General features: G+C 41.4%; 1 protein-coding gene across 2 annotated transcripts in view; it reads left to right on the forward strand.

Moving 5' to 3' along the window:
• ARNT2 (aryl hydrocarbon receptor nuclear translocator 2) overlaps positions 1-15,138 on the forward strand; it is a 174,447-nt gene that overhangs the window by 136,120 nt on the left and 23,189 nt on the right. For both annotated transcript variants that reach the window (XM_019504098.1, XM_019504099.1), the window contains 3 exons: positions 2,548-2,699; positions 13,179-13,251; positions 13,412-13,535. In XM_019504098.1, the coding sequence (XP_019359643.1) occupies positions 2,548-2,699; positions 13,179-13,251; positions 13,412-13,535 (349 nt within the window). The remainder of the gene's footprint in view (positions 1-2,547; positions 2,700-13,178; positions 13,252-13,411; positions 13,536-15,138) is intronic.

The raw sequence follows: 15,138 nt of genomic DNA on the forward strand, positions 1-15,138 counted from the left end.
ACTACTTCACAGTCAGGGCGGCTAGGATCTGGAACCAACTTCCAAGGGAAGTGGTGCTGGCTCCTACCCTGGGGGTCTTTAAGAGGAGGCTTGATGCCTACCTGGCTGGAGTCATCTGAGCCCAGTTTTTCTCCTGCCCAGGCAGGGGGTCAGTCTTGAAGATCTACAAGGTCCCTTCTGACCCGACTTCTACAATTCTGTGACTTACTTCCTCTGACACAATATTCAGGCATAACACTGAAAGAATCACTTTGTGACAAATAACCAGTAAGGGTGTGTGAAGCGGGCCCTATACGATTCAGAACCGGATTTGGCCCGAATCAGGGACAGTAGTTAAATTCATTGATTTGGATCGCTCTCCCTGATTCCATTCGGCCAAATCCAGATCTGAAGATTCGATGCTGATTCAGAGAATCAGCGATTCAGACATAGACACAGCTTTAAATGTTTTTTCTACGAACCTCGAGGTACCAGCGCAGCTTGTGAATGCTGTGATGCTGGGGTGGATGGAGCGTCCCACAGGAGCGTGGGGGGGGGGGCCTCCATGTCCTTGGCAGTAAACTCGGAAGTGGACCGGAAATACTTCTGGTCCACTTCTGGATCTGCCCAGGAGTGCACTGGGGGGCCCCGCCATACCCCTGACTTGGCAGTTGGCCATGGGGGGACCCCAGTTGCCCCCCCAAGACCCAGGAGGCACCAGTTGCTAAGCTGGGGGGTGGCACGGAGGGCCCCCTCCTGCCCCACACACTCTCCAGCAGACCCAGAAGTGGACCAGAAGTGCTTAAGTGCTTCTGGTCCACTTCCGGGTCTGCTGCTGTGCACGCTGGAGACCCCCCACGCTTCTGTGGGACACCCCATGCGCCCCCAACATCACAGCATTCACAAGCCACCTGCTACCTCAAGGTACATAGCAAAAACATTTAAAGCTGTGTCTGTCTCCAAATCTTTCTGATTCGATTCGGAAAGATTAAAGGGTCCCCTGACTTGATTCAGATTTGGAGATTCGGCCACCAAATCGGGCCAAATCTCCGCCAAATTGAATCGGGGACTGAAGCTTCGCACAGCCCTAATAACTAGGTCTATTTTGTAAGACTCCAAAGACTTTAGGAGCTTTCTGCTGCTATTAAATTGTTTGGTGCATCACAACTATGATCTGTAGCTAAGGCTGCAGACAGACATTAAATTAAAAGTTCAATGGAATCTGGTGCATGATCCCAATGATGATGCTTCCTGCCATACCACATGTGTATGGCATAAGGGGTGATTGTGTGTTCAAGCATCAGATCCCATTGCACCATGTTGCTGGTTCAGGGGGAGCCCAAGGTCATGACTGGAGGCTCCCCCTGCACTGGCAAGTAGCAAGCTTGGCTGCAGTGTGCTCCCCTGACTGGGAGCCCTCCAGCTGATTGGCAGGAACCTACTTAAATTGTGGCAAGCACACAGAGCTGATTTTTGCAGGCATTCCACAGCAACCCCGCCCCTCGGCACTGATTGGTGGAGAGGCCCTGGCAGGGTGAGAAGGGATGAGTGGGCAGCTGCCCTAACATCTTTGCCCTTCATGCCAGCCAGCGCCTTCCCCCGCTAGTAGCAAGGACCACTGGCTCCCACTGGGGAGCCATCTTTCTATTTTGATTGAGTTTTTTGGTTAATTTCATGGATTTCGCAGACAGTCCTAGATTTCATGGTTTCCACAAAATTTGCAAACCCACAAATTAAGTAAGTCCCTACTGATTGGGGCCTCCAGTAGGGAAAGCACAGGGGAGCCTTTGGCTGAGTGCCCTGATCAGCTGATGGATGTTCCCAACTGCGGGAGTTCCTCAGAGCCAAAGGCTCCACCCCGTGGCTGGAAACCCCCAGCTAACCAGTGCTCTCAGCCTCTGGAGCCTTGAAGGGGTCTGGTGTGCTCTGGAGGCTGGGAGCACTGACCATATGTTCAATTAAAGGCGTGATAGGAACCAACAGCAACGTTATTGCACATATTTTGCATGATACCTTTGTGGCTTATTCCTTGTTTTATCATGGCAGTAATTGAATGAATGTGTGGCCAGGTCACTACTTAAGATGCGATTAACCAGTTAATCGTGTCTTAAATCCAAGGTCTGTCAGGGACCTAAGAATCCAGATGAAGAAGCAGATAATGAGACACTGTAATACAATGATCTTTTATCTTGTGGACATTTGTTTCTGCATGCTGTACAGAGTTTCCTTGTGATTTATTTGAAAATATTTGTACTTGGAAAAGATGGTGCAATTTGATTCCTATCAAAACATGTTAATGTGTTGCATGTTAAACCAGGGTTTTAATCCCTTGATGGTGGGCTGAAAGCGAAATCCTTGAGTGCATACCGTACTGGCATTCAAATTGGAAGCAGATATAATTTAATACTGGTTTACTCCTGAAGGAGCTAACTGCAAACAGAGTGGCTTTGGGTGGTTGTGCTTATTCCTCTTCTGTCTTTGTTTTTGTACAATCTCACCTTATTGTGGTGTTTGCTTGTATGTCAGATAATAGTCTGTTGTCAGTAACCTTTACAAATACTTTTACAGGTGGTGAAACTGAAAGGCCAAGTCCTATCTGTGATGTATCGTTTTCGTACCAAAAATCGGGAATGGATGTTGATCAGGACCAGCAGCTTCACTTTTCAGAATCCTTATTCTGATGAGATTGAATACATAATTTGCACCAACACTAATGTTAAGTACGTGTTTTTTGTGGATCTCATATACTCTCTCTTTAGAACATCTAATCTAGTCGCATTATATACTATTATAAACCAGGTAAAAACTCAAGTGCAGATTCTCATGATTACCTGTTTCCAGTTTAATTGATCTGTACTAGTATGTGTTACAAGAGCGAACAAGTAGAGGTTTCTGTTTAATTCTGTAACCTACGGTGTGTCTGTAACCAATGTCTAGGTGAGTCAGAGATAATCAGCTATAATTTATTTAACCAGAAAAGGCCAACAAGCCTGACCCATTTCGTTCTAATCTAGTAGCCAGGCCTCCAACAGCAGAACATCTGCCCTGAACAGAATAACGTAGGCAGTGAGTAACAAGCTTCAGTGACTTTTGCCTCTTGAAAGCTAGTCTGAAATCAGTTTAGGTCTGTAGAGATTCTGGAGAAAGGGCCTCACTGTTCATAAGCACAAAGAGAAAGCTGGGGAACCACTTCCAAAGAATGGCACCCTCTCATATCGGTGTTCAGTCTCTTATGTATTGTCATTCCATCCCAGTTGTAGTTTGTCCTTATTTTCTTGAGTCATCCCTACTGTTTTTGAGTCAGTGAGAGCTTTCAAATGGAGCCTGAATAGAGTGGGGTGGGAGCATATTGGCTTCTAACACTGAACATTGCATTGGCTATGAGTGTCAGCATGGCTCCCTTTGAATCTGGGGTGAGAAGAGAATCAGAATCTTACCTTAGGATGGGGGCTGAGCATATGCAATGACTTGTCAGGGTCAGAAAGCCATATGTTCAAGTTACTGTGTGTCTTAAGTTATGCTGTGCAGAATTCATTAACTATGTCACTAAGTGGGTGTCTAATCCGAAAGTTGATATCTGGGAAGTGCTTGCAAAGGAAAAACATCCCTAAGAATCCAGCAGTGCCTCAATCAGTGCATAACTTCATGAAGCTGCTGACACTCTCTAAGCCAGCAGCTGTTGAAGCAAATCTAGGAAGAATAAAACCATTATTTTATAGGGGGTTTTAAATGTGTTTCTTCACTTGTGGCTTTTATTGTAAGATGAGCTTGATCTTTTATGTGCTTCTGGACTGAGCTGTGGTTTTTGTGAAGTGTTAACCCAAAGGAAAATGCCTAGATTCAAAGCATAGAGCTGTTAGGATGGAGAATGGAATGCTGAACAAGCACTTAACTAACGTAGATGTTCTCTGAGAGGTTCAGTAGCACAACAAAGTCTCCCGTGGCTTTGGAGTTTGTATGTTATAAACACGTGCTATATTCTTTCCTCTGATATGAGAAATACATACTTATTTCCTCTGAGATCCCCATTTTCTGTATTGTTGCTTATGAAAGTTGTCCAAGCCTGCTTCACAGTGAAACCATAGAGGTCAAATTTCTAGTCTTACTCTCAATATCCTCATTTTCACATATCCGAACCATTGTTCCTGAAGAAGTGGTTGTGGTTTTTATTTAGCGCAAATACGTCCTGGATATAGCAGTCAGAGAGACAGTTGTCCCCCAGTCTGACTAGCACATACAAATATATTTGTGTGGGCAAAAAGAGTGCATTTCCACATGTCTGTTCCTAATCATTAACGTATGCAAGAAGAGGCATCCAGCATTATAGGCAGCTGCTGGAAACTGGATCCTGACTGCTCTAACTAGGCTTTTATTCCAGAAGTCTTGAGGTCTAAGTTTGACCTCTGGAATACCTAGTTTTTACTGCTGTGAAAGGACTCCTCTAGACTGCACATATTAGCATCCTAGTATCTACTGGGGTGAATAAGATTGTGCCAGTTTCTGGATCTTGTCCTATCTATCTTTAGTAAGTTTTGAAAACAAACCAGAGATGTAGCCGTAATTTGGAAATTGGCTGCTGTTCATTCAATGGAGGATGTTTCCTTTTCATCTTTTATACAAGATGATATCACTAAATATGTCTTGCCTTCCTTACTTCTGTGGAGACATATGAGACGATATAAATCTGCTTTTTAAAGCTTAAAACTTTAAGTACTATATTAGGAGGAACACATATTTATCCATGTCTTGTTCTGATTATATCCTCCATTCCCTCCGTCCTCCAAAAAGATGCGCACAGTGGTATTTTTACCATAATGTCTCAGTAGATCTTGTTATGCTCAGTGTGTTTCTTTATTACTCAAGGCACATACTGAATTAAGATTTTCTGGATATTTTAGCACAGGGTGTGAATTGTTTTAGTTCTAATGACTTCCACCCTCTAATCACTTGCATACACATGACACTCAACATCTTAAGGAACACATTTTCAGAATTAACATCCAGTTCCATTGCTGCATTTTGTATGACTCATGGATGTGATGCAGTGATTTTGCACCTACTTTGCATATACTGACAGTAATCTGCAAAGGATATTGGCCTGAATAACCTGTGTGACCTAAAGACACAATAGTCACAATATTCTCTATAATAGCTATAAACAGTTGTGCATGAGAAATCAGACAGTTTGATTTGTTTATGCATTTGATAATCACTAGGGCTGTGCAAAGCTTCAGTTGTTGATTCGATTTGGTGGCCGAATCTGAATAGAATCAGAAAATCCTTTAATCTCTCCAAGTTGAATTCGATTCCAAGAGATTCGATAATTCGGACATAGACACACCTTTAAATGTTTTTTCTACGTACCTCAAGGTACCAGCGAGGCTCATGAGTGCTGCAATGCTGGGACGGATGGAGCGTCCCGCAGGAGTGTGGGGGGTCCCCAGCATGCTCAGCAGCAGACCCAGAAGTGGACCAGAAGCATTTCCAATCCACTTCTGGGTCCACCGCAGAGTGCATGGGGGACACTCCCCCTGGCTTAGTGCCCCTGGATCTCGGGGAGCACCTGGGGTCCCCCTCAGGCCAATTGCCAAGCTTGGGAGGGCGTGGTGGGGCCCCCCAGCACACTCCTGGGCGGACCTGGAAGTGAACCAGAAGTACTTCCAGTCCACTTCGAGGTCCACTGCTGAGCACGTGGGGGGACCCCCGTGCTCCTGTGGGACACTCCATCTGCCCCACCATCACAGCATTCATGAGCCATGCCTGGTACCTCAAGGTATGTAGAGAAAACATTCAAAGCTGTGTCTATAGCTGAATCGCTGATTCTCTGAATCAGCATCGATCTTCAGATTCAGATTCAGCCAAATGGAATCGCTGTTCCCAATTTGAGCCAAATCCGAATCAAATACAGCCCATTTTTCACATCCCTACTAATCACCCTAGAATCAAGATGTGGGGTGGGAAAAAATTGCCCTACATTTTTTAGATAAGGCTCTGGGAAAATGTAAATTCCATTCTGTTCCAAATGTATACATTTATTTTCTTTTAAGATTCATTGGTGCTTGTGTATTATAGCCTGTTAATAGAAAACTTTCATTTTTATATTGGTCCCTAAATTCTGTTTAAGTTTTCCAAAAGGACTGCAGAGGGCAGTGATGATCATAGTTGGGTTCCACCCTCCCCCCCCACTTCTTTTGGGCCCTGTAACAGATGACTTTCCAACCTCGATTTCTATATAGAAGAATAATTAAACATTAGGTTCAAACGGTCGCTTGGTTTCTTGTTTAAAAGTTTGCTGAGTTTCTTTTGGATATAATCATCCAAAAGAAACTTCCTGGAAAAATGAAGCATTTAATGTTTAGCATTTGTGCTATGCTCTTCTGAAAAGGAGAGCCGTATATTAGACTTTCCCTCACCACATCTTCCTGTTTTATTAATACTCTGATTTCCTGAGAGAAAATTGTGAGTGAGATTTAATGTACAGAGACTGTTTTGCATTTGAATGACTCCCACCTCGCCTGGACTGAGTGAACAAGTTCTGAAATCCTGTGTGTATTGAGAGCAGAAATGGTTTGTTTTCTGACCGTTGCAGATGTTAATATTTTCATTTTTGTATTCCCAGTTGACGTGTATTTCTTTGTACATATGAACAAATTCTAGACTCATGCAACAAGGTTCTTTGATGGAAACGTTGCCTTCGTCTGAATGATCCATACAGGTCACAACCAGGAACAGAATGCTGTGTGAATCACTGGGTGCTTCAGATTCATACGTAACAGAGCTAGAGAGATTACAGGTCCATAATAGAGATAGTAAAACTTTAATTTCTCATCTTTCTGCCACTTGTGGGCTATTTGATCAGGTTGTAGTAGGATCTTTATCCTTTAGTTATAATAACTTTAGTAGGGAAACAACAAGCTTGCATAAAAAGAGACAGATTTTATAGTGACCTGCAAAGTGGAATTTCTTAAAAACACTGTTATGCTCTGCTGCTGCTTTTTCTGTTAGTTCCTCTTTATTCAAAGTAGTAAAAGGAACTTTGTGCCACTATTGTAAATAAAACAGACTGAGGAGGATAGCTTGTGTACAAAGTCTGTTCTTCACTGAGAAAATTGGCCACTCTAGAAATTCATATTCTTCTTGACCTCTGTGAAGGTAGGACAACCATCTGGTAAGTCTAGCATTTATACAAAGAACATATTCACCTAAAAATATCTCCATTTTGAAAGGGAGATTTTGTATAAAGCCTTCTTTGCCAGCGTTTACTTCAACAACTCAATATTAGTTATCCGATCCTTTAGATTCATCGAGCACCTGTGTCAAGTCAGAGGATTTCCTAGTTTCACACACCATCGGATAGTGAGCCAGGAATTCCAGCAATTATGCAGAACTCTCTATTGACCCAGACAATATACCACTTGCTATGTTGGCTATCATCTGTTAGCCAGAAAATCTTTCTTTCACTGCTTTCTCTAAGCCATGAGTCTAAAATGAAAACCTGGGTGGTGTTGGCTTTCACTTGCAAAGCAACACAAGATGATTGGGTTTTACTGAAACCACCCTGGCTGCTCCAATCCTTACATATCCGATTTGGAAATGTAATGAACAAAGGTGTGTAATGATTAGAGGACTGCCTAAATTGCAGGAGGACTTACCAGTTTTCGTGGGTTTATGTGGCATAAAGTTCTAATTCTGCAGTCAGCGCTGATTGATGGAGAGACCCTGGGAGGGAATGGGATCAAGGGATGGCTGCCATCGTGATTGCTGGCCGACTTTTGTGTGGGACCGCCCCTCAGCACTGATTGGCGGAGAAGCCCTGGCAGGGGGAGGAGGACCAGGAGGCAGTTGCCATCTTGTCTGCTGCCCTTGGTGCCACCCTGCCAGCTGGCACCGTCCCCTCCTGGCAGAAAGGACATCTGGCTTCCCAGTCCAGCATTTTATTTATTTAATGCTTTTGTTGTTGTTGACTTCACAGACGGTCCCAGATTTCGCGGTGTCCGTGAAATCCACAAAACCACAAATTAAGTAGGTCCTTAGTAATGCTTACTCATTCAAAAGGGCAGACTGATAGGGAATATTGAGACTAATGGCAGTAGCAAGATTCCTAGTGCAGCTTCACTCAGAAACATTACACCTTTTCCATAAGGTTTAAAATATCATGTTGCAATATTCGTAAATTTTAATCTGAATCATGTGTTGCCTTGTTGACACAAAATCCAGTGCAGTGAAGATGTACTCAAATATTTGTTTTTTCTGGTAAACTGGATTTGCAGTTAGCTTTGTGGGCTCATTGATATTTGTGTTGTAGCTTAATAAGTCTTACTGATGAGCATTTTCAAATAGAGAAGGGTGGAAAAGTGTTAGACAAGTGCTTGCAAAATAAATGGTATTAATTAAGTATGCTGTTTTGTGTGGCTTATTTGTATATCTGTGGGTGAATCAAGAAAACATACTTTATGCATAATAAAAGAGACCTAAAGTACTGTTTATTGATACACGCACTAGATAGTTGATGGTAAAAATAATTGAAACCAGTGTAATTAGCTTTTGAATTAACAACAAATTTATAATGGGTCTTTATGCTCCAAAGAATGGTGTTTGGAAAAACTCCCTCATAGATTTTCTGTAATTAAATTACCTCCTGGAGTTTTACTGGAAAACCATGTGTGTTCTGCTTTCTTAATAATAAATCTTTCTACGGACAGAATTAATTTTTAGAAATTCCCCTTCTGTTTGATAAAATAACAAGGGAAACTCATCGTCCTCTGATAACCTGAGAGCTAACTTTTCTTTTTGCAAAATATGATACAAAAAGTAGTCTGTTATATTTTTCTAGACATTGAAGCCAAAAGAAATATTTAGAGTATTTGTGTCAGGCCAGAACATTTCTCCCCTGTAATTTCCAATTTGTCTAACGTATGTTCCAGAAAGTACCATCTGGTTTGAAGGAGTCCCCTGTGGTTCAGTGGTAGAATCCTTGTCTATCACACGGGAAACCTGGGTTTGATTCCCAGGTACTTATGCAGCTACAGTCGTGGACTCAGTCTGGTCTTTGGATTCTGTCTTAGTGGCCTAAAGGGAGGATGAACAGTTAGGGCAGCCTCCACTCCTCCAAAAATTCCTGTCCAGGTATATGCATCGAAGGTCTGGGTGGTCCTCATGCCTATACTACCATCTGGTTTGAAGACTGCAAGGGACAGGATCCCACCATTCCCTTTTACTCCTTGTGAAAGATATGCACGTAACGTCTCATTTGAATTTGTCTGGCAGTATGTCTCCAATCATTTGAAATTTGAGTGGTTTTCATTCTCACTAGTGATGGGCAAGCTTTAAAGTATGCTTCTAAATAGGGTCTGAAACTGTCACCACCCACAAAGCAACTGACCTTTGAGCTCCACATCCTTAGCATCTGGAAACACCTTTCCTTCCACTGACGCATCTGCAGCTGTAGTATCTTCTTGAGACAAGGGCCTAATGGCTTGCCGTTCCTATCACTTGGGCCAACTGGCCCTTCAGGAGAATGCAACAGCCTGAAGCACTGGGTGTTACATACAGGAATTTTATTTGCCTGTCAGTCTGATTGTTCTAATTTTCATTCCCAGGTTGTAGCTTTGGCTTCGGTTTTCCTGTCAATATGTCCCTAGTAGCAGGGTACAGGACACAATAAGTTTTAGACCATGGTGTGAGGGTCACAGGTCTCTGAGCCCCTAGGCCATAAATAAATAATCTCAGTAGTTGTGACCAAAGACAGGAAGTAATAACAAAACCATTGCAAGTCACATTTTATCCTCCTCACTTCTCTTCAGCTATCGGAGGCAAGAAATTCAGATAAAAGATGGTATTCTGTAGAACAGCGTTAAGTTAAGGAAGGGTATGTAGCCTGAAGTGTTTCTTGATTGTCACATAGTTCTGTCCTGCTTTTTAAGAGGATAAAGTTTCAAACTCATAATGCCCTGAGATGACTCTAGGCCTTTGCCTTAAACCAAACCCATATAGTTTTGGGCAAGTATTTCTCCGTCTCCAAAGCCGTTATTGGAGATGTCTTCTGCTATGTAACAGTCAATATTTTCCATATTTTTTCATATCTCCCACCCCCAAATAAGATGCACACATCTTTTTGGGCAGTCAGAATAAAGAAAAAAGAGTTTTTGACTGCATAGAGTTATTATGACTGCATCGAGCAGGGACAGAGCTGAATCTTCAGCTCATTCACCTTCCCTTTCCTGTTTAACCAAAAGTTGAAACCCTAGCTGTTGCAGAAGACTCATCTCCAGGAGTGGACTTTGAAAAGAGCTAAAGAGTCTCCAGGAGTATGTAACAGGAGGGCAGAAACCAGGAGTAGCAAGTAGGATGCAAAATTGCCAAAAGAAAGATTAGCATGATTAGTGGAACACCAAGACCGTTAAAAGGGAAAGGCAATCATTAACACCTTTGGAGTGAAGAACAGTGACCCATAAAGGCCATTGACTCCCTCTGCTGCCTGAATGGAAATGCCAGTGCTGCTGCTTGGTGGAGCAAGAATCAAAGCAGGGTGTTTCTGTTCCAGGTGGAGAATCATCTTCCCCACTTAAGACATGCACCCCAACTTGGGGTGGAAGGGAGAGGGGCAGCAGTGTGCTGATTTTTTGGCAAAGGGTATATGGTATGTGAAGAAATACGTTATGTACACCAGTATGTACAGAAGTCAGGAGAGCTGTTGGGACCATACAACAGTATAACAGCACTAAACTCTACATCTCCTTTATGCTAAATGGGAACAGACCTGTTTCCCAGTCTTCTCAGTAGTTAGCCAAAGGTCAGCATTTAGAAAAAGATCAGTTAGTTTAAAGCTATTCCACTCCCCCATTCTCAAAAGCATCTGCCCAGATTTTTTATGTTAACTTGCAGCTCCTTCTGGACCTTCCATATTAATGGATGTGCAAGTAGCCACCATTTCAAAAAAACACACATTTCTTTCCACCTGGAGTGGATAGCTAAAATATTAAATGGTGATCCTAGTGGATATAGACACAGAACTGGCCATAGTGATCTGTGCATTGAGGTCCCACAGGGATCCCTGGGAGCCCCAACTAGTACAAAGGCTCCACCTGGTACAAACGTTGGCATTTTCAGTAGCACAGGTTAGCATGAACATATCTTTTGTGTACTTCACTCTGGCTCCACAGAGTATATTAAAAAAAAAAAAAAAAAAAAAAAAAAAAAAAAAAAAAAAAAAAAAAAGGCCTATTCAAGATCTTTGTCCTAGTAGTCAAAGCCCTCTGAGTTTGGCCCCAGTTTTGTGAGGATCACTTCTCCATTCACTATCTTGACCCACCTCATGATAACCATATTTTCTTGGACCGTATTAGACTGATAAGATTTCTACTTATCTAATCTATGAAAGGAGTCAAGCAGTTTACTTATGCAAGAATAGATTTTAAAGGCAAAATCACGACCCTGCAATCTCTAGAATTTTCCCATTTAATTTTAACCTGTTCATATTTTAGCCCCATAAAAGAAAGTTCTATTCTACGGTTGCATTTTGCATGATTAGTGGTATGTTTTGGGAAACTTCTAAAATTGATATAGAGTTAACTGCTGTCACCGATCCAGATATTTAAAAAGGCATTAATTAAAGGCTGAGGTTATGTCTTTAAAAGGCAATCAAACAGGGTGAAGAACTGGTGCAGAAGGAACTAAATATATTAAAAGGCATGGTAAAGAGCATGTGTATATATGTATGTATATATGTATATGTATATATGGCCTTTACCATGCCTCTTAATATATTTAGTATATTATTTTGGATATAAAATATATATAATATATATGACTTGTACCTTACGTAAGCTATTATAGTTAATAAGATTATATCATCATGTTGTGTCTTCCCTCCTCCCCTACCCCCCCAGTTCCCCTGGACCTTCTGTAGACTATAAATACAGCCAGTTGTATCTCAAGGTTTCAGATAACTTTATCTGGTTCATTGTAGTTAAGTAACAGTGCCTGACACTGAACACAAATTATGTCTGTGTTTCAAGGATTTACAGAGAAGGTTTTGACAAATTGAGTTGCCTTATGCTGGCATGTTTCCCCTAATGTTTATTGACTCTGTCCGTTTCTTTTGAAGTATTTTCTGTTGGTATTGCACATTTAATTTTTCTAGTTTTAATAATTGGATTAAGGCTATTACCTGCAGGGGTTCTTATTCATTTAAATTACATAATTTCTTCATTCTTCTCAGGTTTAAAATGAGACTCGTGTTTTTTTAGCAGTTGTTGACTGAAATGGATTTTATAAAATGTCTTCTGTAAATATAAAAATAATTTATTTCTTGAGATGTTCTGCCTCAGAAAGCATTTGGAGAATAAATAGAATGCAGGTTACGATGCAGACAAATGAACCTATATCATGTTTAATGGGTTGATTGCTAAGAATGGTTTTGCACACAATAAGCTTTTCTTTCTTTTCATTATTGCCTCGCCAATTTCTTACCACTGTATTTTTTCAGTATAGTATAACCTCATAAATCCAGATATCAAAAATCCAGAATTCTCAAAAATCCGGCACTTTTCAAGCTCCCCCCTTTGCTCCCCACCCCCCGGTTTCAAAAAAACCAGAATTTTCAAATTTCCAGCAGGTGCTGGGTCCCGAGGATTTATGAGGTTATACTGTATTTGTTTCTTTGGTCCCCTACAACCTCTGATAGCTAACTATGCATTCTCAGCAGTTTCTGCCTATAGGTCATTTAACCTGTTGGCATAATCTGCTTGTGAACTAAGTGAGGAAATAATGCTTCCTCTTGGTCATTTGACTAGGCTTGATCCTGCTTTCATTCAAGCCAACAGCAATTTTGCTCTCATTCAGTAGGAGCAAGAAAAGGGTCTGCCTAGTGATCTTTAAATGTAAAAATACCCGAGAGACACTGTCACAATATATCATTTAGGGAAGGGTTGGGCTCTATCCTGTGTTGCTTACTCACTGTGAAGTTGATGGGAAATCAAGGGTGCAGCCCTGTCCTGTACACCCAGACTATGCGTGGCAAAGATTTTCTCAACAAGAAAGCGTTAATAATAGTGTGCTTTTCCAGGAAAGGGCTTGCCAGCAGATATTCTTGAGAGCTGTTTCATTTGCTTGTCATATTGTTAAGAGAATGTAAAGGGGAATGGGCCAAGCCCATTCCTTTTTGTAACTTAATTATCTTATTTCCTCCCATTTTGCAGACAACTTCAGCAACAGCAAGCAGAGCTTGAAGTGCATCAGAGGGATGGGTTGTCATCTTATGACTTATCTCAGGTGATAACGCTGGATAGATCTTTATCTTAGTCTCTGTTCTTTCATGCACAAATTGACTGTGGTGTTGAATATAATACAAATACATTGCGACTGTACCTGAGGTTCTGGTGCCAAATATGGTGGAGACAGTTATGTTTTCCTTTTTATATGTGAACAACAGGTGCCTGTTCCAAGCATACCAGCTAATGTTCACGAGGGTGGAAAGTCAGTGGAGAAGCCAGATGCAATCTTCTCCCAGGAGAGGGATCCTAGGTTTGCTGAGATGTTTGCAGGAATAACTACTTGTAAGTGAGAGCTTCTGGTATTGAATATTTAATACTGTATTAAGTGCTGTTACATCATATAAAACACTACCTTAAGGAATCTGTGGGAGACAGATCAGTTAGCAAGATTAATCTGAATGTCTGTATCCTACAATTGTCTTAACTAAGCATTTTCTACCACAAAAAGAATGAGGAAAACTCCAGAATTTAAGTATCAAGCTAATAATACTGTGCACTATCTTCATTTAGAGAAGCTGCTCTCTGTTCTCATATAGCTGCATATTTCCCTGGCAGTTTCTGAATAGGAGTTGCTTTTATATAGTAACCATCCTTTTTTTTCCTGAGGCAAAACCTTTACAGTGGAACTCTTAAGCAAATCCACTTGCTAGGGCTTGAGGCTTATATATCTGTTCCTTTTTCCAGCAGTGTTATGCCCATTTATCTCATTGAGCAAGACTGGAGTAGCAGTGCTATCAAGATAGGGGTTTTGTGCGGGGGTTGATTTTTTGGTGGTTTTGTTTTTTTAACTCTAAGCCTATTTTTATAGGTGATGTTTTCAGATGTTTGTGTTGCTTCTAGTTATAATAATTTCCTTGTTTGTTTTTTACTTGTTTATTGTTCTTAACCTTCCCACTGAAACAAAAGTTTTCACATTTGTTTTAAATAAATGAATGTGCAAGTCTCTTGCAGTGAAGGGAGGAAATGGCCTACTGTGTTCAACTGCAGGGGTACAGGGGGATGACCTCACTGTATGGGTTTCTTATGCATAACTCGACCTTTTCAAACTGAGAAAGCAATGTAACTTCAATCTAGACTTGATATTTTGTCCTTCTGTTGCTGGGACTTCTGCTTTCCTGTTCATCCAGTCTATCTGCTCTTACAGTGAAGTCAACAACTGAGGCCATAAAAAGGGTCTGCTGGAAGGTAGCAAGATTTCAACCCTAAATACTAGAATGTTTTTCCAAGCGAGAACATCTTACTTTTTGGCTGCCTTCTTGGATCACATTCAGACAGCTCTGGACTGCTTATTGGGTTGGGTTAGGGTTAAGGGTCTCGCAAGCTGCGAGGTTAGTGGAGAGGTGGTGTCCTTGGAAATGCCATTCTCTTTCCATTCTTATCAATTTACAAGCCGTGCTTTTTTTTGGACATGATCCCTGTCTAAATTTCTCATGGGAGCCACAATCAAGGTTTTTTTAATGTTAAAAAGGGATGGTTCTCAGTTAGAGATGCGACAAACTGTCCAAAAACAATATTGACAAACCTGCACACTGCATGCAGACATTAGTGTAATGTTGATACTAGACCTGTTTCTTCACTATGGTTTGTAATATAGTTTGGAGTTGACACATTCAGGTTTGATATAGTGGGGAAAAGAGGTTGGGTACACATCACCTGCATATCAGACTAAGAAAGAAAAGATCTCTTACTTCATCCATAGACACATTTTGAGTAGCAACCATTTTGCGAAATAAAGCTCTGTGTTAGTACTGTGCCCCACTTCTGCAGATCATGGTATGGTAGGTATCGGATGGAAACAGTAGCCACGTTAGGGGAAAATTAAATAGATGATTAGTGGGGGCAGGGGGTGCAAGTAGTAGGGAAGGATTTCAAATGAGGAGACTTA

The sequence above is a fragment of the Gavialis gangeticus genome, unplaced genomic scaffold (genome assembly GCF_001723915.1).
Source record: "Gavialis gangeticus isolate Ggan-Ray unplaced genomic scaffold, GavGan_comp1, whole genome shotgun sequence".
Lineage (NCBI taxonomy): Eukaryota > Metazoa > Chordata > Crocodylia > Gavialidae > Gavialis > Gavialis gangeticus.